The sequence below is a fragment of the Camelus bactrianus genome, chromosome 10, assembly GCF_048773025.1.
Source record: "Camelus bactrianus isolate YW-2024 breed Bactrian camel chromosome 10, ASM4877302v1, whole genome shotgun sequence".
NCBI classification, from domain to species: Eukaryota; Metazoa; Chordata; class Mammalia; order Artiodactyla; family Camelidae; genus Camelus; species Camelus bactrianus.
The window spans coordinates 32885314-32911278 of NC_133548.1; the positions used below are offsets into that span (position 1 = coordinate 32885314).

Genomic DNA, 25965 nt, shown 5'->3' on the forward strand with positions numbered 1-25965 from the left:
TGATAGGCAGGTGGCTTATCGCCTATGTAATTATAAAAATAATATTCAGATTTCTTTGAATTCTGTTAGCTTACATTTCAATCCTATCACCAGGATTATTTCATTAGCCTCCTGTATGGTCTCACCTGACTCCAGCCACTTCTCATTCTAATCCAGCAATTTTTGATTGTGGGCACAACAGAAGTATGTGGAGACTGTGGGTAAAATACAAATATTTGGAGAGCCTTTATAAAGTACTGGTGTCCAGGCTTACCACCCCTAGAGACTGATTTAACTGGTGTAAATTGGGAGCCAGACATCTGGGCTTTGTGCAGCCAGAGACGAACCACTGCTTTAAATACCTTTCACGGGGTAGTGGTGTTCTAAAAAGCATATCTGTCCATGTCATTCCTCTGCCCGCCACCTGTCAGGGGTTCTCTGACGCTTATAATAGAAAGTTCAAACTCCCAGCATGTATATAAGCCCTGATCCAGCAACTTCAGTTGTTGCCTTCTGTCTTTCAAAAGCAATGGGCGACCCACAGACAGGCCGTGACGTTTGCTCTGCCTGTGCCTTGGAACATGCCTTTTCTACTTATGGGAGTGCTCTCCTCCACCTTGTCTCTACTGTTTGTTAGCCTGTATGGAATGGGTGGAGTATAAATTAATGAATTGAGAAGGTAAACACCTCCCTTCCTCCCATGCATTCTTCAACATCAAAACCAAGCATCACCATCCCTCATTCTGCAACACAGCCACTGCTGACTTTCTGCTTTCTCTGTACACACAAGGCTATCCTTACATTCCTCTCTCTGGAGTGACATGTTTACCATGTCCATGGCCCCACAGATAGATGGTGAGCTCATTGAGAGCAAGGGTTAGGTCTTTTTCCTTTTTCTCTTCTCAGTACCAAGTACGACAGAATATACTGTGGATGTGCAATATATTTATTTCATTTAACTTACATAAATCTCAGAAATTTATAGACCAATATTATTATAAAGCCTACTTTGCCAAAGTTTGGTCTTTGGGGTGTTTAAGAAGCATAAGGCATAACCACAACCCTCCTCTTTGGGGAACGCATTTTATTGTTGAGTTTTCATCTGGGAAAGCTCTTGGGTCTAGTTCAAAATACAATAAATACAGAAAATAGTAAGCATGCTGAAATAGGAAGGCAACCTTTCCTCCTCCCTCCTCATCCCAGTTTCCTGTCAAATGCTTGAGGCCAAGGTCAGAGGGGAGACCCATCAACATATCACTCAAAGAATTGTCTGGAAGATTAATTTCCACAGACCCACAACCAGTGGCTGCAAAAGGACCTTTAATTCACGGTCTCCTCCAAAATACTCTCTAAATTGGCAATTAATGCCCAACTATACTATGCTCTTTAACATTTGGTTCTTTTGCATTTACAAAGTTGCAAACATATTGTCAGTGTTTTCCTCTCATAAATTAAGAAACCTGAGCATAAAGATAAGCACACCTAGGGTGCACAATAAAAACAAGGGTGCAAAACCTGGATTTGCTTTTGCTGTTGCAGAATGAAAGGATTTCACAGTTGAGCACAGGACCATATTGCCTACCAAGTTCCATGTAATCGCTTTACTTATGACACAGAAATCTAATTGTGCTGCCATGCAATTTAACAGATTTATGGAAAGCCAGATGTTAGCAATTATGGAAACTGACATTATTCATATCCTTGGTAATACAGACCTGTTCGCTCCGCACAAAGCCAACTTAATCTATTATACATATCCCAAGGCATCCAAAGGGAAGCGGCACCCTATTTACATATTGCAACTGTTGTTCTCTGCTGAGCAAACACAAAGACATTCACCCGCGATACTTACCCAGATCATCAGACAGCCCTCCAATGACAAAGAGGCGCTGTACCAAAAATCAGGCAAAATCGCCCATACTCAAATCTATAATCATTAAAGTGTACTTGTTTTTTTCTTATTGTAAGTAATGGCTCTGTGATTTCCTTGTGGTTCTCATTGTAAATTCATTATTTGAACGCTCCATGCTCAGATGAGAACATTTTCCATAAAATGCCACAGCTAGGCTTACGTTAGAACTAATTTTCTTGCATTGGCATTTTCACAATTGCTGAAAGCTGTTATTATTATACTCAGTTTCACTTTAAAAAAGTCTAGTCGTGCCTTGACACTCTGCTTTGTTATTTAATTTGAAGTTCTTAGGTTACTTGCACATGTGGAAAAAATAAATACAATTCAGAGATGTTCACATCAGTAGCAATCAAACCAATCCCAACGTAGCCCCAGTTTTCCTAGCCTTCAAGAAAAACGGCTCTGCAGAAGTTTTAATAGCATAACAACTATAATAGTATCTGCCTCAGGAGCTGAAATTTCTACAAATTGATTTCAGAGATCAAGAGAGAAATTTTTCTCCCAGTGGTTTGGTAGCAGATGGGTCAAAGGAGTGACCTTCTTCATAACCCCATATTCTTCCTCCTCTAATAACTTCCCCAGCTCAGCTAGTCTTACTTTCAAACTCCAGACAGGTGACGTGTCAGAAAACAAAATTGAACCTGGGGTCTGACTCCCCAGCTGTGTGTGTTCCGACTTTCAACTCATTACCCGACATTAGCAGCTTGGGAATGAGAACAGAGCTTGGGGGTTTATTAATGACAGGAAGACAGAGCACAGACGCCTCTCCCACAGCTGGATCCGTCTTGCCTCTTTTACAGCGGCAGAGAGAAAATTGCAGGGGGAAAAATACACACTGCACATCAGCAAAATAAGGGAAAGAAACGAGTAGAGAAAAATCTGAGGTCTGAGATGGCTTGCGAAATACAAGGCTGACGAAATTTTCAGCTGCACATGAAGTTTCAGGTCCAGAGCAAGGGAGGCGACATGCTCTGTGTGTGCCGGTTATGCCACGTTTGATACTATGTTCCCTTTAGAGCACAGACTACTAAATGGGATTGACGCAGAACACAGAAGAGACCCACCAGCAGAGTGAGGGGCTCAAAACTCATCTTCGTTGAATGAAACATGAGGTGTTCAGCCTGAAAAGTAGACTGAAAGAAGAGATCAGTGAGCTATCGCTTTGTCTATTTGAGATGCTATTATGTGTCTCTCGGGCAGTAGGCCCAAGGTCCCCCCAGTGTTAACTCTTCAGTCTTTGCTGTTCCAGCCGCCAACCTTTCTTGAGTCAGGAAGAAATCCCTCCCTGTAGTGTTTCTTACTGCACAGTGTGTAATCTTGTTATTCTCCAAGGAGTCTTCCCCCTTTCCTTTAACTGAGCAGACTCTGAGCAAAGGAGTAAGAAAACACCTTGTTTCAGCTCACTCTTTCCTTATCTCCTCCCTAGATCCAGGTCTTATTTCCTAGTGTCTACAATGAGCAGCTCTCCCCATTTATGCATCTTCCCTCTCTTCTAAATGTTTGCAAGCTTCCATGTGACCGTCTATTCAAAGCCTAAGTCCTGAAGGTTCCAATGACCTAGTATTAGTTTGCAAAAGCATCACCCTTTATTTAAATTTTATTATTGATTATCTAAGAGCTCTCTTCTTGACTTTTGTGGGATATAATATTGCCTTATTCATCCTCTTACTTCTTCACCCAATCACTAATAATCAACCATCCATCACTTAACGAATTACACATAGTTGTTGAGCATCTACTCTATCCTAGACATAGTGCTAGAGACCGGGGATAAAATGGCCAAAGAATATAGATATGGTCTTAGAACTCTCCCATTTTTCAAGTTACTAATATTTTCCAAGGTTCCCGCTATGGCCTTTGGTTCTCTTTCTCCTCAGTGGAGCAGTGTAGCATATCAATTTAAAGCTTACACGCAGAAATTCAACAGCGGTGGGTGCAAGGTAACATGACCTGTTGTCCCAGTTTGCCTGGGACTGAGGGGGTCCCAGAGATAGGTGACTTACAGTGTTAACACTGGGAAAGTTCTAGGCAAATGGGGGCAAACAAATCAACTGTATCCCAGTCCTGCCCTGCAACTTATTTACCCATCAACTGGAAAATTTACCTAACATCTCTGAGCCTTGGTCCCGTCACTTGAAAACTGTGGATGAAATATACACCCTGGGATAATCTGGTAATTGAGTGAGCACATAACACAGTGCTTATCATGCAGTAGTTGTTCAAAAGTGATTAGCTGTTGTTATTGTTCTTTTTTATATTATTTTTTTCTCTCATTGAGTTTGTCTCACCTCATGAATTCCACGGTCCCATCATCTTCAGGACATGCCTGAGTTCTTACTATGCAGCCAGCCCACACCTTCTTTCATTTACTGAGTGGCGTCCACCTCAATTCTGAATTCTCACACAGAACCTCACGGATACGATCAGGACTTTGGCCAGTCAAGCCCAGAAATGCTAGCACTCCAGGCTTTCTGAGCCCTGATGGGTAAATCCGTTGTATTAAGTAACTAATATTGAAAGAATATAGTTTTCTGATGTTCTACGAACTTGCCTTGGTCACTGACTGTATTTTTTTATGGATTGTACAAACTTAGGTGTTTTCCTAGAGAGAGAGAAGATAATTCCTTCCAGGTAGGAAAACAAGAGTAGATACCAGCAGAGGCGCCTTCTAAATTAACCAAGACAGCAGACTTGGGTTGCCGTTTGCCATAAACAAGTCATGCTTCTTTAACTTGTGATTACATTGGTTTAAAGTCAATAGAATTCTGACCAGCAGAGAGAATAAATAAAAAAATCTATAAATATTGAAATACTATCCAAAGAGAATTTTACTGCCCAGAGAGGCTACCGTATTGATGCCAACGACTCTAGATTTATATGTTTTCACACATTTCCTTCTAGATAGGAGGGTGGGTTGTGTGAAATTTGCATCTGCATCACAGAGAAGTAGCACAGAAATGTTTTTACAGATTACTAAATGCCTAACGCTGGGCCATACACATTCTATTGTTATAGTCCTTTTATTGCTAAAGCTCTTTAACAAAATTTCACCGTCAACTGAAAAGAATAACCCTCCTGCCCTTAATTTTATGTTACATATGTGTCCTTTATGTTACATATGTGTCCTTTATGTTACCGTAAATGCTTAGCTGGGAACCTACTTTTCTATCTTCCTCACTCATTCAGAAGTAATAGTCTGGCCTTACATATCTTTGTGTTTCCCACAGCACCTTTCCCAGTGTCTTTCATTTACTTAGAAACACATACATAGGTGCTAAACTGGAATCCTTTGGGGACCTCGGTTTTCTCTCTCACACGATACAGGAGTTGTGTAAAATATTTTCTGTTCTCTTGTCCATGTTCACCTTCATGTGATCACCTTTCGCCTTTGTAGAACCAAGCTTGTAATTCCAGCGTTAGAACACGGCTGGTGACAGATGGAAAACAGGATGGAGGTGAATGGAAGAATCTAGCTTTGGAATAACAAAGAGATTTCTTAGAATTAAACTGTTTTCTTGGACATTTACTACTTATTGAAACATCCCTAGTCTCTCTTAATTAGCACTTGCAAGCAGGTGCTAAAGAGAGAAAGTAATGAAGGAAGCAGCATGGTTTTCTTGTTTCACTGAAGCCTTGGCAGTGTAACCCTTCATGACAAATAAGCGTGGGGAATCCAGCCAGGGTGAAAACCAAAACCACCTCTCTATTTTAACGAAGGATCCCCTCAAGCAAGTTGACAGATGAGAAATAATTTCTTCTTTCTTCTATGCCAAGGAAAGGCACAGGGAGGTTACAAAGTAATTTCACATACTACCAGGAGCATCCTGCAACTTACATTGAAATCAAAGGTCCAACACCATTGTCAATGGTACGACTGTAAAACCAAGTCTCAATCTACACAAGAGATTCAGCTCAAAGCCCCTAGCAATTCAAAGACCTTCCGTGTCTAATATTTACTGCCTCCCTTCACCACTCTGTTTATTATGGTCCCTGACTCCTAGGAGGCAGTCAAAGCTTTTCAAAAACTTTGTCCCAGTGGAAGGAGAGTTAGAACACTGATCAAGGACAATGACTTGGGCCACCATGCCAAGAGGGGCGGTATCTGTGGAGAAGACAACACACTATGAATAAATCTTACTCTATCTCACAGTGTCTGTTCCTGGATGATTTCTTCTCTTGCATCCACTTCGTCTCCCCATATTTCTTCTCCTCATCAACTGATTGGATAAACATAGATCTGGGGCTGCCTCCTGTTTTAAAAGGATATTCTCTAGAAGGATCCAGAAGGCTTTTGGTGGAGTCAAGGGAAAATGAGACAAAGAGTAGGAAACATGAACCCACCCTTCTCTGGACTTTTGGGAGACAAGTTCTGTTTATGTGGAATTTGTCTTTCTGGGTTTTTTACCTTAAGAGAGGGAAAACCATAAAGGCCAAAACTAAGTTGGTTTCCAGGGAAAAGCAAAGGGGGCCATAGATAAAGATTCTCTCCTTGAGCACGCTCTAGTCAGGCTCAACCTTGGCCTATAAACACTGCAGATTTTTAGCACAAATAATTTTGTCCACTCCACCCCTTCAGATTAAAAAAATACTAATACACACTACCATAATTTCTAACAGTTCAAGGCAGCCCCCTAAAACAAGGACCCCAGCCCCTCTGGGTCCTGCACAGGGAGCCCAGGGCTGCCGGGAGGGTTCCCTGTTTGTTCCAGCCAACACCTGAATGAAGATAGGCCCTTGTCTCCCAGTCTCTGCGGAAGAATTGAAACCGGACTGAAATAAGGGCTGGTTCACAAACTCAGATGGGAGTCATATGGACCAACACCCTCTTCCTGCTTTTTGTAAATTTCCACTCCCCTGATTCCGCTCAAGCCCCCACTTCCCCCCTTCCTACTCCTCATTCTCCTTTTAGGATGCCTGGTCACCTCTGCACAAATCAAAGCTCGTGCTGGGCCCTCCTCCCCATTACAATAGTTTATTACTGATTAAAACCTGTCCATACCATTTAAACTAGAGTCTGATTTTATTTATCTTTGACCTGACTCAGGCTGCTAGAGTATACACAAAAGGAATTCTTGCAGTTCATCTGTGGTCCAGCTCAGCTCCTCAGAGTAAGCAGCGGTTAGGGGTCAAAGTCCTCATGAATAATAGAAATGATTGCTCAGAGAGTGCTTTTATCAATTCACTTATTCAACAAATATTTACTGAGCACATGTGACATAGCACACACTGTTGTAGGTATTGGGAATATTATTGTAAACAAAACCAGACAAAATTCCTATTCCCAGGAAGGGTAAATTTTAATGGGGCAGGCAAATGATGGATAATTCCTTACACGTGTCTTTTTTAGGAACCTACAAATGCTTTGGTGTCCCAGCCATGACTCACTTTATTGAGTCATGATTAACACATCGGTATGAAACCGAGATTTCTATCATTTTATTATGTAAAATAACAATCATTTACTAGACTCTTACATGCTGTACCCTTCAGAGTTTTAAAAATCCTTTCAAATCCATGGTATACTTTACCCTTCCAAAAAAACTTAGAATGTTTGCAGTACCATCATCTCCCCTTAAAAGATAATCAAGCTGAACGTCAAAAGATCATTGTTTCTCAAACATTTCTACCAAGTTTATCTCCATGGTAGGAACCAGTGAACGCTCAACTTCTCTGAATCCTGGCATACATAAAGGGGAAACCATGCATCTGAAATGTATTAGAGGTTTCATATTTTGTATTTTAAAAATCTTTTCTTCCTGCCACTTTTTCCAATCCAGCCATTTAGTCAGGATTGTTATGACAGAAACAGGATTTTCCCCTTGAACCACTGGGTGGGGTAAGATTCCTCTTCTAGCTCTGTGTACCCGTTCAACATTATCTGTGCCCCAGTATAAGTGGTACAGGAACAGGCAATACAGGGTCAGGGAACATGTCCTGGACCTTACAGCTATTAACTTTCTGAGTCAGGACACAAATAGAGGCATCTTGACTTCAAGCCTGGCTTGTCCCACCTCGTCGCACAATGGCAGGCTCCCAGTTCTGTTGAAGACAATTACAGTGACTTTCTGCAAAGACTGAATGGTGAATCTCCAACACAGCATCCAGTACATAGATTCTCCAAATATTAACTGATGCTGACTATGTGTAAAAGGTAATAACCAAAACAACAAAGGCAAGGGCCCTCTTTAAAATACATTATATAAGATTGTTTACTGTCTGCAAGTCTGTTTCTGTTTTATAGATGAGTTCATTAGTGTCTTCTTTTCTTTTTTTTAGATTTCACATATGAGTGATATCATATGGTATTTTGCTTTCTCTTTCTGGCTTACTTCACTTAGAATGATCACCGGGACCATCCATGTTGCTGCAAATGGCATTATTTTATTCTTTATTATGGCTGAGTAGTATTCCATTGTATAAATATACCACAACTTCTTTATCCAGTCATTGGGGGAAAGGGGGTGGGAAGTGGTAAATTTGGAAGTTTGAGGTTTGCAGATATTAACTAGTATATATAAAAATAGGTTAAAAAATTATTTTCTTCTGTATATCACTGGGAACTGTAATCAACATCTTATAATGACTTTTAATGAAAAAGAATATGAAAATGAATATATGTATGTATATGCATGACTGGGACATTATGATGTACACCAGAAATTGACACATTCTAACTGATTATACTTCAATGAAAAAAAAAATTGCAACTAATTTGAAAAGATAGAATTCTCACCATCCACCTCATAATGTAGCTGACTTACTCCTCTCATGTCTACTGCTTGGACCATTACAATAGCATCTTACAGTTTTCCCTGCCTAGGTGACTTCAAAAAGAAGCTGGATGAATAGTCAGATCATGCCACTCTATCATTATCTCAAGGACTTTTCAGTAGGAAAATGACCCAGTTTGAGTTGCTTCAAGGACAGAAAATTGAATTTGTATCCATATTTTACTTATATCTGTCCCTAAAGTAACTGCTTTAATAAGTCACATCACAACCTCTTGGCTAAGAAATTGTTACTTGCTGTGTGGCAGAGAACAGCTCTCTCTGTTCTTCATTTTCCCCTTCTATGAAATGAGGAATCATACCAAACCTAAAGTGTTGTGGTAAGAACTCCAGGACAAAATGTTAGCACACGGGGTTGCTTGATAATAATCATGGTAAGTAGCTGGCTAATTCTGTTGGCTTCATTTTTTTTCAGATGAAAAGACATACTGAGCAAAAAGAACAGGAAGAGCAAAATTGCACAGGTGCAAAAAATTCACAATGATCATGTATGATGGGGCTTGACATTTTGTGGGAAACATTATTCTATTTATATAACTAACTTTTATATTTAAAGATAGCTCCTCAAAAAGTATCAGGGTTTTCACAACCAAATAAATGTTTCAACAACATTGAGAGACACTGATACTATGAATTCAAAAACTTTCAGCCTTCGTACACTGCTGGTGGGAATATGGTTTCATGCAGCCATTAGGGAAAACAGCATGGAGAGTCCTCAAAAGACTAAAAACAGACTTATCATATGATCCAGCAATCCCACTCCTGAGTATATACCCAGAGAGAACTCTAATGTAAAAAGATCCATGCCCCTCAATGCTCATTGAAGTACTATTTACAATAGCCAAGACATGGACACAACCTAAATGTCCATCGACAGAGGACTGGATAAAGAAGTTGTGGCATATTTATACAACAGAATACTACTCTGCCATAAAAAAGAATAAAATAATACCATTTGCAGCAACATGGAAGGACCTAGAGATCGTCCTTCTAAGTGAAGTAAGCCAGAAAGAAAAAGAAAAATACCATATGATCACTGATATGTGGAATCTAAACTGGAATCAAAAAAAAAAAAGACACTATGAACTCATCTACAAAACAGAAGCAGACTTGTAGACTTAGTAAACAATCTTACGGTTACTGGGGAAAGAGGGTAGGAAGGGATAAATTTGGGAGTTTGAGATTTACAAATGTTAGCCACTATATATAATAATAGTTTTAAAAAAAGTTTTTTCTGTATAGCACAGGGAACTATGTTCAATATCTTGTAATAACCTTTAATGAGAAAAATATGAAAACAAATCTATGTATGTATATGCATGACCAGGACATTGAGCTGTACACTGGAAATTGATTAACTGTAATTGACTATACTTCAATTAAAAAAAGAATATTTGAACAAAGGAGAGTGATAATGACAACTTTTATCACTAGATATTAAAGCATTCTTAACTTCTGAAGGAAAAAAAAAACTTTTCAACTCCTTGTCTTAGAACACAAGACCTTTCATAACCTGGTCTCCACCTCTGCTTTCAGGGCTCCTTTCCCATAACACACCCATATATATCATGTACTTCATCCACACTGGGAATCTCACCATCCCTTGAACATAATTAGATCTCTTTTGTGATTCTGTCTCTAACCAAACTAGTATTCCTGCCTGGAATACTTCCCTCAGTATCTACTTTGCCTGGAATAACTCCTTCTCACCCAATAGACCCAGTGAAAATATATTTTCTGTGGAAGGTTTCTACATACATTGCCCTCCCCACCTGCCCTGACCCCAACAGGAGTTAATCGTTTTTTCGTCAGAGTCTCCTATTTTTTATTTATGTATGTAACTACTCCATAACGCAACCTCCCCAGCCCCTGCCCACCTCCTCGCTCCCCATCCCAGACTGTGTGCCTAAGACTTGGCACAGGGATGAGCACAGAGCAGACCCTCCCAATACATGCTCCTTGACCAAGCAGAGGCTGGCGGTGCTTTACTGGGTTTGAGTACAACAGTTTAAAATTCCCTGCTCATAAACCCACAAGTAATAGTTCATAGCAGCATGAGTCACCGCAGACTAAAACAATTCAATATCTATTTTAAAGAAGTTGTAGATGCCGATCTCGGAATTACAGCAGAGACAGGATCTTTGGATCTAAGACATTCAAGCCAGGAGCTTCCGTAATGAGACAATTGCTCAACTCCGTACTTCAAGGGGCAGGAAGCTGACAACTACATGGAATTCAATTCCAGGCAGTGCTCAGAACCTGAGAAAGGCAGGCAGGTGAATCCCCCCGGAGAATGAATTGTAGAACCTGTAGAACCTCAGGTGGATAGTCAGAGCGGTGACTGGCAACGTGGAGGCTGGACCCTGATGTTTCACCAGTGGTCCTTACACTGGTGTGGTCAGTGTCAGCCTGAGATCCCCATGAAAACCACGGTTCCACTTCCGCCAAAAGATGCATGTGCACACATATACACAAACTTGCATACAGTCTCAGGGCATTCATGGACCACCCCCCAACCAAAAGCCTTTCAATGAAACAGAAAAAAACTGGTTTTCAAACTTGAATGGGCAACAGAATTATCTAAGGGGGAACATTAAAGAACAGCTCGCTAGGCCCACCCCTAGATTTGCTGAACCGGTAGGTCTGGGGTGCCGCAGAGAATTTACATTTCTAACAGTTTCCTGGGCGAGGCTGACGTTTCTGGTCTGAGGATCCCACACCCAGAACCACTGCCCTAAGCCACACGAAGCTGAGTTCACAGGAAGTAACGTTAAGAAACCACTGGGGATTAACTCTTCAGGAAGAAAGCAAAAAGAAAACAGAACAAAAAGTCATTTAAAGCTGATGAAGATTGTGCGTGATGCAAGATTCAGGATCCTGTGCAGGAGAAAATCAAAGTGCTTCCACTGCTGCTTGATCTTTCTAAAAATGCCAAGTTCAAGTGGAAGGAGAAGGCCTTAGAGAAAACTACAGCTCCACAGCAAAGTACTTTTTAGGGAAAAATAGTCTTTTTCCTCGTGTGTCTCACAACTATTACTCCTCCTCTACCAGCCACTGTGCAACCCCGTCTCTTCCTCCAACAGAGCCCTCCTCACAACTCCCATCCTGATTTGCTTCCTTTTCTCAGAACTCCCAAGAAGTACAGAATTGTCATCGAGTGCCCCTGAAGACCCGCATCAACTCTCTGCATCCCCAGAGCCAAAAGAAGCAAATGGCTTCCAATCACAGTTTCTGGCTGTGCCCTGAGTCATCAAATGACCAAGCCTTCATGTACCACAGTGGAAAGGAAAGTGATCTTCTAGACAGCATTTGAAAATTACAGGTTAGGCCTATAACAGGCGAAGGAGACAAGATACCTATTCAAAGGAGAAGCGTATTTGGCAAAAACACAAGGACTGGGACCTTTTAGCTTAGGGACAAACCAGCTAGGCCCCAATAAGCCTTTAAAAGATCACTCAATACAGGGTAGTAGAGTTGAGTGATTTACATTTTTAACCATCACAGGAAAAAATAAAGCAACAGACAAAAAGTTATATATTCAAATGATTTCCTTAGAGCAAAATTAAATAGTATAAAAAAATTGCTGGTACTTAAAGGACAAGTATTGTGCTCAATAACATTTTGTTGCAGAACCAAAAAAAAGCCCTCTTTTGAGTAGCTCATTATTCAATGATACTGAACAAATAAGAAATTGTATTGTATTCATTCTTGAGTTTTCAGTTAGTGCTTTCCACAAAGTGCCAAATCCACAGGGAGCCTAGGAGGAAAAAGGGGTTCAAAGCCAAATAAATTCTGGATACTCTCAATGTAGAGTAAAGGCTCTGATAAACCGCTTTAATTCTCTTTAATTTAGAATATCCAAAATATATTTACTAAGAAACCCTTTGCTGAAAACTACCCCAGCATCAGTGTCCTAAGATCCAGACTTTGATAAATACTCTGTTGGAGGCATCGCTCCAATTGGGTTTTAGCCACTGATGCCAACAGTACGGAAAAGAAAAAGCTTCCGTGAGTCGAAATCACTTTGTTCTTGCTCTCTTTTGCCAGACAAAAACCAGGCTCCAGTCAAAAAAATATGGGGCCTGCAAAGCAGAGCTGTGCTTCCTCGTTCAGCGCAGCTGGGAAGAGGGGACAGCGCCCAGCCACGCCTCGGCAGCTGAGCAGAGCCCGAGCGCCCCCTCGCACTGCAGGTGTGCCTGTCCTTTTGACTATAAGCTTTGGATCCTCACGTCTGTGACCTGACATCATGTACCATCATCAGAAGTTCCCAGAGCCTCGAGACCAGCTCTCAGCAGAGGAAATCACTGATGACTGACATACTCAGGTGACCTCTTAGCTGCCCATCATCCTAGATCTGTCTCTTTTGTTCAGCTATGTGGTGACCCCCGGAATACACTGATATGGAGTAAATCTTTAATTCTTTCTGCGCACACACATCAGATAAACGAAATTTACAAATTATGGACTTTATACCAAGTACGAACTGACAGGCATACAGCGAAGTAGAAAATGAGGCAATTATCTGAATAATTATCACGACTCACACCTTAATTTAATCCTTTCAGAAATTATCTACAATTAACAAACAACAGACAGAGGGCTTTGGGGGAGGAGAAAGAACATGGGGTTTTTACACACGGCTACTGTCTGTATTTATTTCCCCTCATTTGCTTCCTATCTCACAGGGGGTTTCTGAAAGTTACATGACACAGTTGGCATTCAATAAATAAAAATGTGGCTTTTATAGTACCATTTTTGTAGGAAGGCTTCAGTGGGCAATAAAGAAAGCAAAATTCTTATTGTTTAATATTTCAAAAATATTAAACATGCACACAGTTCTTAAGAAGGATGTTAATTAACACTTTCTGGAAGAAGAAATCTACCAGTTTAATAGCTGGATGACTGTGAGCAATTTATTGAACACATTTGCACCTCCGTTTCTTTGTCCATCAAGCAGAGATTATAAAAATTCCCACCTGATGGAATTGTTTTGAGCAGAAAATTAGTTTAAAAATGTGATGTTCTTAGAAGAGTGCCTAGAACATGAAGTAATCCATTCATCTTCACTATTATCAGCACTTATTCTTCTTATTACTCCGATCAGCCACATAAACCCTCCCGTCCTCCAGGTCTGATCATCCCCTTGCAATCTGCTGCGACTGTTCTTTGATCCTCTCTGATCAGTCTCCTCCCTAATTACCGACATATTTTATAAGGTTGACCATATAATTTTATAGCTAATTATAAAATTACAACCTGTATCGGAATGCTATCGGTTGTCTCGTGCATATTAATTTTTGCCCTCAACCTGGCGTTTTAGAGTCTGCACGGGGTGAATTTTCCACCTCCTTCACATCACCTAGCTCAGTGCTAAGACCACCACAGGCTGGTTTTCGTGGCTGTAATAATTACAACAGTATCACAGTCCTCGTGAACAACAGTGCTCCAGCTTTCCTCCTCCTCCTCAGCTCCCCAGTGATCTCTGCTTGGCTTAGAACTGAGGTCCCCCAGCTCCCCATCCACAGTGCACTGCTCAAGGCGTGGCTCCACGTTGTTCTATCTGCCCCACGGCTGGTCACAGATCCCACGAGGAAGGTGTTTAAACAATAGGAAAATTGGACCCGAAAAGATACTAACCGGGGCCAGGGTGGCTTAGAGGACAGATCCTGCAGTTAGTTTGAAGTCCTGTTACAACAATTGCCTGGAATGTCCTGTTTTAGCTTGAGTTGAAGTGGATCGCAGCACACAGGCCTGTTGTGTTAGTCCAGACAGGCTGAGGGTGGCCAGTGAGACCTGGGTTCATGCTTGTGTTTAGTGCGATGAACACTCTTCTGACATCATGTTGTGAAATTGGTTTTTGTTGGCCCCAAACTGAAGCCATTTGCCTTCCTTGAGAAGTTCCCAAAATACATGTGATTTATCCTGTAGCTAAACAGCTCCAGGCTTACATACGTACGGCTGGACTTGAAGGGGAGGTCGCAGAGGCTCTGACGGGACACATTTCTCACCTGATTTAACGTTTGCAACGGTGTACTGACAGCCACTGTCAGGCCCTTTCTGGGGGGCCCAGAACATCACCTCCATTACATGATGGAAAACGCTACCCTCTCCATCCTGTGTCCTGACTCTACCCATCCTTTCCAATATCCATTCCGTTCCCAGGTGGTATCTGTCCCTGGTCTCTCTGTCCATTTGAACATGGCAATTTTGTGCCATGCACTGAGGTCCTCTGAGTCCCCAAACGACACCCTCACGGACTTCACACTATTGTTAGTTAAATGCATAAAGCTATGTAAACAGATCCACGGTCAAGCCTTTGGAAAGTCTCTTAAATAATAGATAATTTATTACTTGGCTGACAACCAAACCTAAAATTCTTTGACAACAAATACCCATTTTGAAGTTAATGAGACTTCATTAAATATTATCAAGGAAGGCTGGGGGACAAGGGCTGTTTCGCTGAAAATACTTTATGCACGGGCGGCTTTTATTGTTTGGCAAAGAGAGAAAATCCAATGAGTGTTCCAAGATGGGGCTCTTCCAAGATGCCTCTGTCTCTTCAACTTTGTTAGCCTGAAATACTCTGGCCCCCAAGGATGCCTTCACCACCTGATGTAGCTCTGCTCTAGCACAGAGTAAAAGCACACTTGAGCCTTTATTCTTAAAGACATTTTACGCGAGCTCCTTTCAGACTAGAACAATTCATGTAACTCATGCTTCCCTTTTCTCTCTGCCTGCCAGGATATTCCTAAGTGTCTTTGTTAGCTCTCGTGGTTATTATTTCTTGCTTACTTTTCAAATCTATTTTAATAGCTCTATTGAATGTGTGTTCTTTGTATGTACTAATTACTTTTAAGAGGCAAGGAATAAAATAATGGATGAAAGAACAAATATCATGAGTTAAAAACCTACTTACCACCGTTTCTCATCCTCTTTATGTCTCACCTTTTCCTGTCCTTTTCTACTCTGGATTCTCACCATCAAAAATGCAGAGAAGGCAATGAATGAGGTCAGTGGCGAGCCAGGCGACACTACTGTCAAGGCTAAGGTTCCGTCAGATTAACTGCCAAGAACTTGCCACTTGGCATCCTGTCCCTGGTCTCCCAGCAGGCCCCAGACACAGCCCCTGAGTCCCTGGGATAAAACAATTCCCCAGTGCTCCTGACTCAGACAGAACACAGCAACTCTCTCGGTCACACCCATATCCTCTCTTTCTCTCTCTGCCTGTCTCAGCGACTGACCTCCGGCTGTCCTGCTTAACGTCTCCTCTCGCCGTGGGCTCCTCACAGGTCGCCGCCCTTCCAGACAGCTTTCCACTGTCAACACACTGAAAGCAGAAGGTTCAGGATCAAACACACCTGGAGCAGGGCCTCTGTGTGCCATTTATGGACTGGAATTTGGGAAAAGTCATCTTAGCCCGTGGGACCCTTTCCCCCTCATCTTTCAAATGGCGCCAGCAGAAGGCTTCCCTCCTGCGGTAGCTGGGAGAACCAAATTAGGGAAATGCACGGAATTCCCTGGCCCAGTGTCCGGCCCGGGATGCAGCTGTTCCGTTCATGAGAATGACTCACGTCTACTGAGCACTTAAAACGCAAGTGCTGGATGTTTGTTTTCCCTAGATGCGCGTATCGAATCCTCACAATTACTCCACAGAACTTCTGAGGCTGGCCCTTTCGTAAACCGCTTGGTGCCTGGCACAAGGTAAGTGCTTAATAAATGTTGGCTCTTAACTGGTATCACGAATGCTGTCTTTCTTTGAGAGATGAGAGAGTTCGGTGAAGGCAAGTTACATGCTGACTATTATCATCCACTACCTGCTAGGATACTGGCATAGAAGGACACTGACATCACACAGAACTCCAGCAGCAAGTGTTACTCTACTCATCGTATGCTAAGGAAACAAAGGTTTAGAGAGGTTAAAGGGTTTGCCAAATGTGGCTCATTGAAAAGTGCCAGGTTTCATCCAGCAATCCCACTCCCGGGCATATATGCAGAAGGAACTTTAATTTGAAAAGATCCTGCACCCCACTGTCCATAGCAGCACTATTTACAATAGTCAAGACATGGAAACAGCCTAAATGTCCATTGACAGATGACTGGAGAAAGAAGATGTGGTATATTTATATGATGGAATGCTACTCAGCCATAAAAAAAGAATAAAATAATGCCATTTGCAGCAACATGGATGGACCTGGAGATCATCATTCTAAATGAAGTAAGCCAGAAAAAGAAATACCATATGATATTGCTCATTTGTGGAATCTAAAACAAAGAGAAAAAGAGGACACTGATGAACTCTTCTACAAAACAGAAACAGACTCACAGACATAGTAAACAATCCTTAAACGGTTACTAGGGGGAAAGAGGAGGGAAGGGATAAATTTGGGAGTTTGTGGTTTGCACGTGTTAGCCACTATATATAAAAATAAATTTAAAAAATGAGTGTCTTATGTATAGTACAGAAGAATTACATTCAATATCTTGTAATAACCTTTAATGAAAAAATATGAAAATGAATATATGTGTTTATATGCATGACTGGGACATTGTGCTGTACACCAGAAACTAACACATTGTAATTGACTGTACTTCAATAAAAGAAAATTAAATAAAAAAGAAAGTGGCCAAGTTGGGAATTGAATCCAAGACTACATGTACTTGGAACCTGCCTCTCCCGTCTCACACTGTTACCTGCTAAGGCTTCATAATCCTCCCCACCTCAGTGAGTCAATCACAGTGGCACCTCCATCTTCTGTCCTGTTTTACCTCCACGCCTAGGGGAATGAGGCACCGGACAATGACAGCAGAACCCAGATCATTCTTAGACCATTTCCATCCGCCCCGGAACATCAATCAACGAACAGTGAAGTCTCCTTCCCAAGGGATTCCAGTGGAACCTTTCCTGGTTGTTTTAAGTTGCTTTGCATGTTAATGCCAGTGGTGGCAGCTGCTCTGACAAGTAAATCCTCACTGAGCTGTGACACTGACCAGAGAGCAGACGCCAGAGTCTGGGAACCTGCTTCACACAAACAAGTCCTGGGGTGGAGGCCGTAATGGGGGGCTGAGAGGTGCCACGTCCGTAAGCGTGGCTGCGTGCTGTCCTTCAGTCTGTCTTCATCCACAGAAGGGATTTTACTGGGATTTGAAAAGGTTGTTCGGTAACAGCCACAGCAAACATGCATGACCAATACGACTGGATTTGAGACAAATCTATGAAAGATACCGAAAGACCTCAACTGCCCTGCAGACTATAAAGAGCTGACGAAGACAACGATGAGTCCAGTAAGCCCCCACGAGACAGGTGCGAACCCGTGGCTGTGGGGACGTGTAAGAGGGAGGCACTTACTAGAGGCACATGACAGGGGGTCCCTATGTTAACTGAATATTCTTTCTAATCACTTGTGGAGTTTTTAAAAAAGGACCGCCATCTATCCCATAAGAGATCAAGTGGATCAGAATCTCCAGGAGGTGATGCCCCCTCGTAAGTATTGTTTTAAGAGCTACTGGGATGAACTGAAGGTGATGGACATTGGGAATCACTGGTTTAGGGGGTCAAGCTTCACCAGGAATTTGACGAGTGGAAATGGGGACAGAGGGAGGACCCGGGAACAGCATACACTCAGCAGAGCAGAGGGGAGAGAGCAGGGTTCGGAGAGAGTGGAAGGAATATTTGAGTAGGCTTGAGGATTCGTGTGGAGGCTGAGAGGGAGCAGGGGAAAATAAAAATTCAAAGGCAAAAGCAAGATCATGGGGACAGATGGACATCCAAGGGAGTTTGAATTTCATTTTCAAAATATGTAAAATACTGCTCTTGGTACATGCCATTGTCAATTATATGTTAGTTCTTATTTCTAAACGATCCGGATAACTATGCCTAAATTTAAAAAAAAAAAAAAAAAAGCAGCTGCTCACAACTTGTGTGTTAAAACTGAGTATCACTGACTCCCACCACTGCATCCAAACAGAGTGCACTGGACCCCACAGTGAAAAAGCATCACTGTTACCTTCTTCTACAAATCACAGCTGGCAAATCTGTGTGTGCCCATCTCTCCTGGAATTATAAAGACACACAAGCAAATGAGAGAGAGAGAGAGAGAGAGAGAAAGGGACTCTGATAAACTCCTCAAGAAGGGTGAGTCTGTCTGTCTGTGCAATACCTTGACGAGCCATTTCTTCAACCGTATGATCTCCTTGAGGAGAAAGAGGTGGCAGGGAACGCGGCGCGGGTGCTGCTGTGTATGGTGCTGGTAACACTCCGTGCTTACAGTAACTGATGCTATCAGTAGAGCAGGTGTTACCCTCATCTCACAAAAAATGGCACAGATGACATGTGACTATTCCTCTAAAAGCCTCCAAGTGCTCCATTTTAGATTCCAACATATGCCATTCCTGCTACCGTCTGGGGAAGAGAGCGTAGCTGAGTGCATTCTGCTAGAACACTTAAAACATTTTTTTTAAAAGATTGTTTTAGATACTGTTTCTTTAAGTGTAAGCATTTGTAGCTGATGATATTTCAGGCTTACTTTATGTGCTAATTTTCAGTGCCATTAAGAAATGTTGTTATGATTCAGAATATTTTCAGGTTATAAATCTCTCAAGAACAGAGATCTCATCTTCTTCATACCCATACTCCCAGGAAGCTTAACACAGGATTGGTGTGATGGTTGTTCTTAATAAATACCTTTTTCTGAAACAGAAGACTCACATGATTCTGTGATACTTAACAACCTATGTCACTCGCCACAATCTACACAACTAGTTGTGTCAAACCAAATAGAAAATAAATTTAACCTGATACGGTTTTGATGACCTGTTCCTTCAGTCATTTGACAGATATATTAAATGCCTACTCTAGATCTATATTCTGTATATACAGTGAAAAGTGAGGACTGTGGTGACACACAGACAAGGTCTCTGCCCTCAAAGAATTTGTAAACTTGTGGCAGGAAACAGTTACACACACGTGTGTGCACAATAAACTGGAGAACAAGAAATGCTATAGAAGATATAAAAGTGATATAATGAAGCAACTACTTCAGATAAAATGGTGAGGGAGAGTCTCCAAAAAGTGACATTTGAGCTGAGAATTAAATTTAAAAAAAAAAGAAGTCTACAAATTATAATGCTGGAGAGGGTGCAGATAAAAGAGAACCCTCCTACACTGTTGGTGGGAATGTAGTTTGGTGCAGCCACTATGGAAAACAGTATGGAGATTCTTTAGAAAAACTAAAAGCAGACTTACTATATGACGCAGTTATCCCACTCCTGGGCATATATCCAGAGGAAACTCTAATATGAAAAGGTGCATGCACCCCAATGTTCACAGCAGCACTATTTACAATAGCCAAGACATGGGAGCAACCCAAGTGCCAATCAACAGACAACCAGCTTAAGAAGATGGGAGATACATATGTACGTATATATATATATATATATATATATATATATATATATATATATATACACATATATATACGTGTATGTACACGCATATAATATATAATAGAATAGAATATTATAATAATAGACTATTACTCAACCATAAAAAAGAATGAAATATTGCCATTTGCTGCAACATGGATGGACTTAAAAAATAGTATGCTTAGTGAAATAAGTCAGAAAGAAAAAGACAAATGCTACGTGATGTCACTTACATGTGGAATCTAAAAAAAGAGAACACAAATGAATCCATATGCAAAACAGAAACAGACTCACAGACACAGAAGATAAACTGATGGTCACCAGAGGGGAGGGGGAGGTGGAGAGGGACAGACTAGGAGGATGCGATTAACAGATACAAACTACTGTATGTAAAATAGATAATAAGGATTTATTGCATAACACAGGGAATTATACCCAATATCATGTAACAACCTATAATGGAATGTAGTCTGCAAAGATTAAAAAAAAAAACAAAAACGAGTCACTATGCTGTACGAATACAACATCGTAAATCAACTTTACTTCAATTAAAAAAGGAGAAGATAACCATGCAAGAAGACAGGTGCTGAGTGTTCCCCACTGAGAGAACAGCAAAGGCCCTGAAACTGGGTGGGTTCACTGTCATGGTCAAAGCATGAAAAAGGTCAGAAAAGCTAATATCCATAGGAGATGAGTCCAGTAAGTGGGCACGGACAATTCCACCCAAAGCACGAAGGCCATGCAAAGAAGTTAGAAGTGTATTCTACATCCAGTGGGAAGGCATTAGAACAAGAAACCAGAAAGTGGTATTTTTACATCTGTTTCATCCAGAAATATTCTGAACAAAAAATGCTCCCAACTACCAAAGAAAAATTAAATGATGGTCAGATTTCTGTTCCTCGTAAGACCCATTTACAAAGCTATTTTTAAAAGTGTGGAAATAAAAGGAAATTCAGATGAACAATTATCCAAATTTAAAATGTCACTGATAAAAACAACTCTCGCTCCTTGCTGAGGTGTCCAGTACCCCGACATTCTCCCATTCAGAGCAGGGCTCAGGACCGGGATGAAGGAAGTGCATCCCCAGGGGGCGGTGAAGGCTCGGTTCCCCCGGGCACCCCACTCAGCACGGCAGAGAGAGATCAGCAGGTGAGCAGGCCGTGACATCCGTCGTCCTAACAGCGACATGCACGACAGGGACGGGGCACCACTGATAATTACGTCAGAACGACCGGCATAAACGGGGGCGGCCCCTGGCATCTGGAACGCAGAGTCACCCTTGACCTAGGCTTGAGTCTCAACTTGTACCATACCAGCTGTGTGGCCTGCGGCCAGGTGTGACCCTTTCCGAGACTGCTTTTCTTGATTGGGCACAGGAAGTGGTTGCATCTTCTCATTCATTGACCGATCACCAACTATCAAAGGGTCTCGCTGGAGAGACAGAAGAATGGTCCATTTCATCCTCACAGTCTAGTCACAGAATAAACTGAATGGCGGCATAGCAAGTGAAGTCACAGGGACAAACACCAGGGTGAAATCTCTAGAGTTAACCGAGCAGAGGAGTGAGAACCCCCACGAAGACAACAAGAAGTGCTTCACGAGGGCCTGGTGAAGCCTGGGCTGAAGTTAGTAAAATAAACAGAAATTCACATTTAAATCAACACGACTGAGGGAAAGAGAGGGTCATCTTGGACTCAGGGCTCTGCTGCGGTCCAGCCAGAGGGGCGGCACGTGCAGAGGCACAGAGCGTGCGGCACGGTGGCGGGTCCAGGCCGTTATCACATATCAACTAGGTGACCTCTAAGGTCTTTAACGCACACAAAAAAATGCTAAGACTTCCCTATTTATTGATGTCAAATACAGTTATTAAAAACGAATTCTTATTAGCCCCCAAATGTAATAACACACGTCAATATTCTATCTCCAGCAGCAGCAGCCATGTGACCCATTCCTAGTCCCACGTCACCCGTTTACTCCGAGCTGCACACACACAGCAGTTCCTGGCTGTGTTTAAAGGAAGCATATGAAGACCCAGCATAAAGGCTTGCTTCTCCCCAGGGTTGCACATCACTGATTTAAGAATAAAAGAAACAGGGACAGAATACGGGGCAGAGGGCTGAATATGCGGGAACATCTAAGATAACACCAACACTTACTGAACATTCAATAGGTATTAATTCCACTTGCATCTTACAGATTAGATAACCGAGGCACAGCCTAGAGAAGACCTTGCCCAAGGTAACCTACTGAGCAGAGGCAGAGCTGGGATGTGTCTGCAGGGAGGCTGACTCGAGGGTCCCTGCCTTTAACAATTACCCCACCTGCCTCTCAACAGTGATGCCAACATTGCAGTGGCCAGTTCTGCTGTGTCTACTCTGCCCTATTTTATCTTTGTCCCAGAGCAATCTCAGGGGAGAAGTAAAAACACAGACTGACTCTCAGCAGCAACCTTTGGACAAAATAAAAATTAAAAAAGATATGCAGTGAGCAAAGACGATGAATTTTCAAAATCAAATTCCCATTTTCTACTTCAGCATCTGAACTGTGAGAATCTGCAGTCAGAACGCTTGCCCTCTGGGTCTGTCCAAGTCAGCATTAAGAATTCAGCCAAGTCCACCAGACATGAAGTAACTGGATTGGGCCAAGGTTCTCATAGAAACAGTTACATTTTTGATCACTTGTTTGGATTCCATGAAAGGTATAAGGTCTTAAAGGTGAAGAGCTCCATCTGTTAACTTCCTCTGTTCAGCCGTTAACAAACCACAAGCCGAAACGTGATTAAAGGAGACCTTGCAAAGATAATGGCAGTTTTAATAGCAACAATAATAAGGTTAATTTGACTCTATCCTATTTGTGCATCAATTCAAGTTTATAACCTTTAAATATATGGTATCCAATTTAAACCTAATAATACATGTGTATTATTAGCCACATAAAAATGTATTAACAGATGAAGGCTCGGAGAAGTGCGCTGACTTTTGTAGTTCAAGAGTTGAGATTTAAACTGAACGTCTAAGTCCAGCAATATTTCCTCTTCTCCCACAGCTGCATCTTACACTGTTAGAAATTCCAGTAAGCCATCATGCTTTGCTTCAGAAAGAACTAAACACCACAGCCTACAGATGCAGGCTTTGTCCTCCGACTGCCCCAGCTTCTGTATAATCGTTCTAAAACCCAACACCTCACAATCCCTGGCCTGATCCCTGAGTTGTAGAGGGAGGAAGTTTGTACACTGATGAGTTTCACAAGTGAGGGGGTCACATTTTAACACCAGGAGCTGAATAGACTAGCGAAGCAGGCTGCCCCTCATGCAAAAGTCCAGATGGATGGAGGGCATGGCTGAAAGCTGCTTACCAACACAGGACTCCCCGGACAGTGAGTAGGTCCCATCGTCATGGAAACCGCTTCTGCACTCACAGTGGTACCACCCTGGCAGGTTAACGCAGCGGGAATGGTTGTGGCACTCAACGAGCCCCTCTGTACATTCATCAACATCTGCCTCAGAGAAAAACACAAGCCCACCAGGACATTAATTTCTCTTGACACGAACCTTTCAGTAAACACCTAAAACAGGCTCATGTCAACATATCAATTACAACTGGTCAGTCACCTCGAAGGAGAGTTATAGGAAGAGCCAAATTCCTTTTTTTTTTTTTTTTCGCCAGAATCTAAGCAAAATGAAACCTTCATTTGGGGGAATGTTTCTTGTAGATCGAATGATAAGTCAGAGCTGACGGTCGTGGAGGCATTCTGAACTGCAAAGGCTGTTTTCGTTCCTAAATCACCAGAAACTAACTCGAGGATATTTGGCACGGTTTTGTCATTCAGTGTATATGACTCTTCTCTGATTCAATGATTCCAAAATAGTCATTCCAGATACTATTTGGCATTCTTTGAAAATAACCGTGAACCAGTAAGTTACTGAAACTCTAGGTTAAACAGTGTTAAACTAATGTTTCTTTTTCAGATTTCAGTCTCAGAGACTTATCCTAACATGCCCTGCACAACTTAGACAGGAGAATCAAAATATGCGCTGTTCCCCAAATTGACTTGGCTGAGGGATGCTTTTTCTTTGGATAATACCTTGTGAAACTAATGTTTAGGAATCACTGTTCTAATTCTTTTAAAACTGCTGATTCACTTAAGGACTTGATTTATGATAGGAAATCAGAGCTCGCCATTCATCGCTCATTTGTGATGAAAGGAAGTCTTCTAGGCTTTATTTGCTCTAGAATCTGGCTTCTCGGAATCAGCAAGTGCCTGGCTCATGCACGGATTCTGTCGCCCAGAGGCTGGCCTCTGAGCTGAAGGAAGGTGATGCGACTACAGACAGATGAGCTGTCCATGGTCGTGCCAGGGTCGGCGCACCTCACAGCATCTCTCTGCGGAATTATTTCTTGGACTAGAGCCACGGCTAGCTGGGAATCTTCCCCTAGTCCTCCTGGAAATTAACATCGGCAGCCTGATCTGAATAGAAATTTAACTAATACTCGGATATCACACATAATGGATAAAACGCACTTGGGAGTCACGTTCAGCAGCGCCCTGGAGTAGGTGTCGACCCAGGGGCCATCAGCTCCCAGTGGTTCTGACACCTTGACAAGTCCTGAGTGTGCACAGGGCTGTGGATGTGGTTTGAAACCCGCCACTCTCATCTCATGACATTCCAGCCAAGCAGAGAGGAAAGGGGTAGCTCTTTATTCTGGGCAACTCCCTCTTGGCCTTTTCCTACCAACTGCCGTCTTCTTCCTCTCCGACTGTGTCATTCAGTTCACACAGTCCTCAGACATGTAGCATCTCTTGGGTTTCTAAATGCCATCAGCCCCCAGGACCCAGTGCTTCTAGGCCCCCTTCAGCTACTGCAGACAGGTTGTGAGTGCCTTTATTAAACATCTTCAAAAATACATTTGACAAGTTACGTTGTCACTTCTAAAATTTTACAGGTATGTCATTCAGTGGGACACACCTTGGGTCACTAAAACTTTCAAAAATTGAAAGAGAGATGTGACTTGAGGCCGTGTCTCACAGAGGGGAAGGACTGGCCCTAAGTGATGAAGTCAGTTTGGTTATTTCTGGATACAGGTCACCAAGAGGAACAGACATAGAAGACTGAAATTTCAGAGATAACTTCTCTACGTGGGCCTGAAAGATAAGTCTCTATAATGGAGCAGCCACAAATTCTGGCTCTGAAATTTATTTCCAAAGCTCCCAGAACGGCAGTCATGATCCCCACAGACCCCACAGATTCTAGATTAGCGACAATACTTAGGTAATAACCACCTAGCCAGAGCGAGTGTTTCAGGAAACCAGGAAACACAACAGCAAAAGCTTCTCAAAGAGCCAGTCCGATTTCCTGGCTGGCCTGGAGCGGAGCGGGTCGCATTTACACCCGTGGTCCTTTTCACTCTCAAAACCATCTCAGTTTGGAGGATACATTATACAAATAATTCCTCCAGCTCTCAATTCAAAGGGCAGTTTCTAGAAGGAGCAGGAGTGGTGACTGATGTGCAAATATATATTTTTTCAATTCACAGATTTTTTTTTTTATTCCCCAAATGAAATAAGAGACAGTGAAAGCTTCCATGATCCAGCAGGACAGACGTTATCTGTGTAGCACGGGGGCTCTAATAGGAGTGGAGACAGCCAGACAATTGTACATCCCCAGTTGCCCCAGAGACACAAGGGAATCCCTGGCTTGTACTGAAAATGAGAGAAGTAGTGGGTCTTTGCCTCAGTGGATCCCTTGCCTGGGAGCCACACCGCCCACAGTAGATTCCAGGGACATCCTGGGAATAACCAGGGCTCACGCTACATTGGCACCTGGAAACAAGGCTGTGTATTTCTGCTTGGTGGGCCAGGTCTATA

At 42.2% G+C, this 25965-nt stretch overlaps 1 protein-coding gene and 1 long non-coding RNA gene across 3 annotated transcripts in view; one reads left to right on the forward strand and one right to left on the reverse strand.

Annotated features, from left to right (window-relative positions):
- LOC141578852 (uncharacterized) overlaps window positions 1-16413 on the forward strand; it is a 101031-nt gene extending 84618 nt beyond the window's left edge. Inside the window, exons 3-4 of the long non-coding RNA XR_012509653.1 lie at window positions 12727-13003; window positions 15913-16413. This is a non-coding gene — a long non-coding RNA (uncharacterized LOC141578852). The remainder of the gene's footprint in view (window positions 1-12726; window positions 13004-15912) is intronic.
- Window positions 1-25965, reverse strand: part of NELL1 (neural EGFL like 1) — a 755554-nt gene that overhangs the window by 47783 nt on the left and 681806 nt on the right. Inside the window, exon 16 of one of the 2 annotated variants that reach the window (XM_074372234.1) lies at window positions 23455-23595. The exons of the other annotated variant lie outside the window; for it this stretch is intronic. Coding sequence (XP_074228335.1) covers window positions 23455-23595 — 141 coding nt within the window. The remainder of the gene's footprint in view (window positions 1-23454; window positions 23596-25965) is intronic. 2 annotated transcript variants of the gene reach the window in all.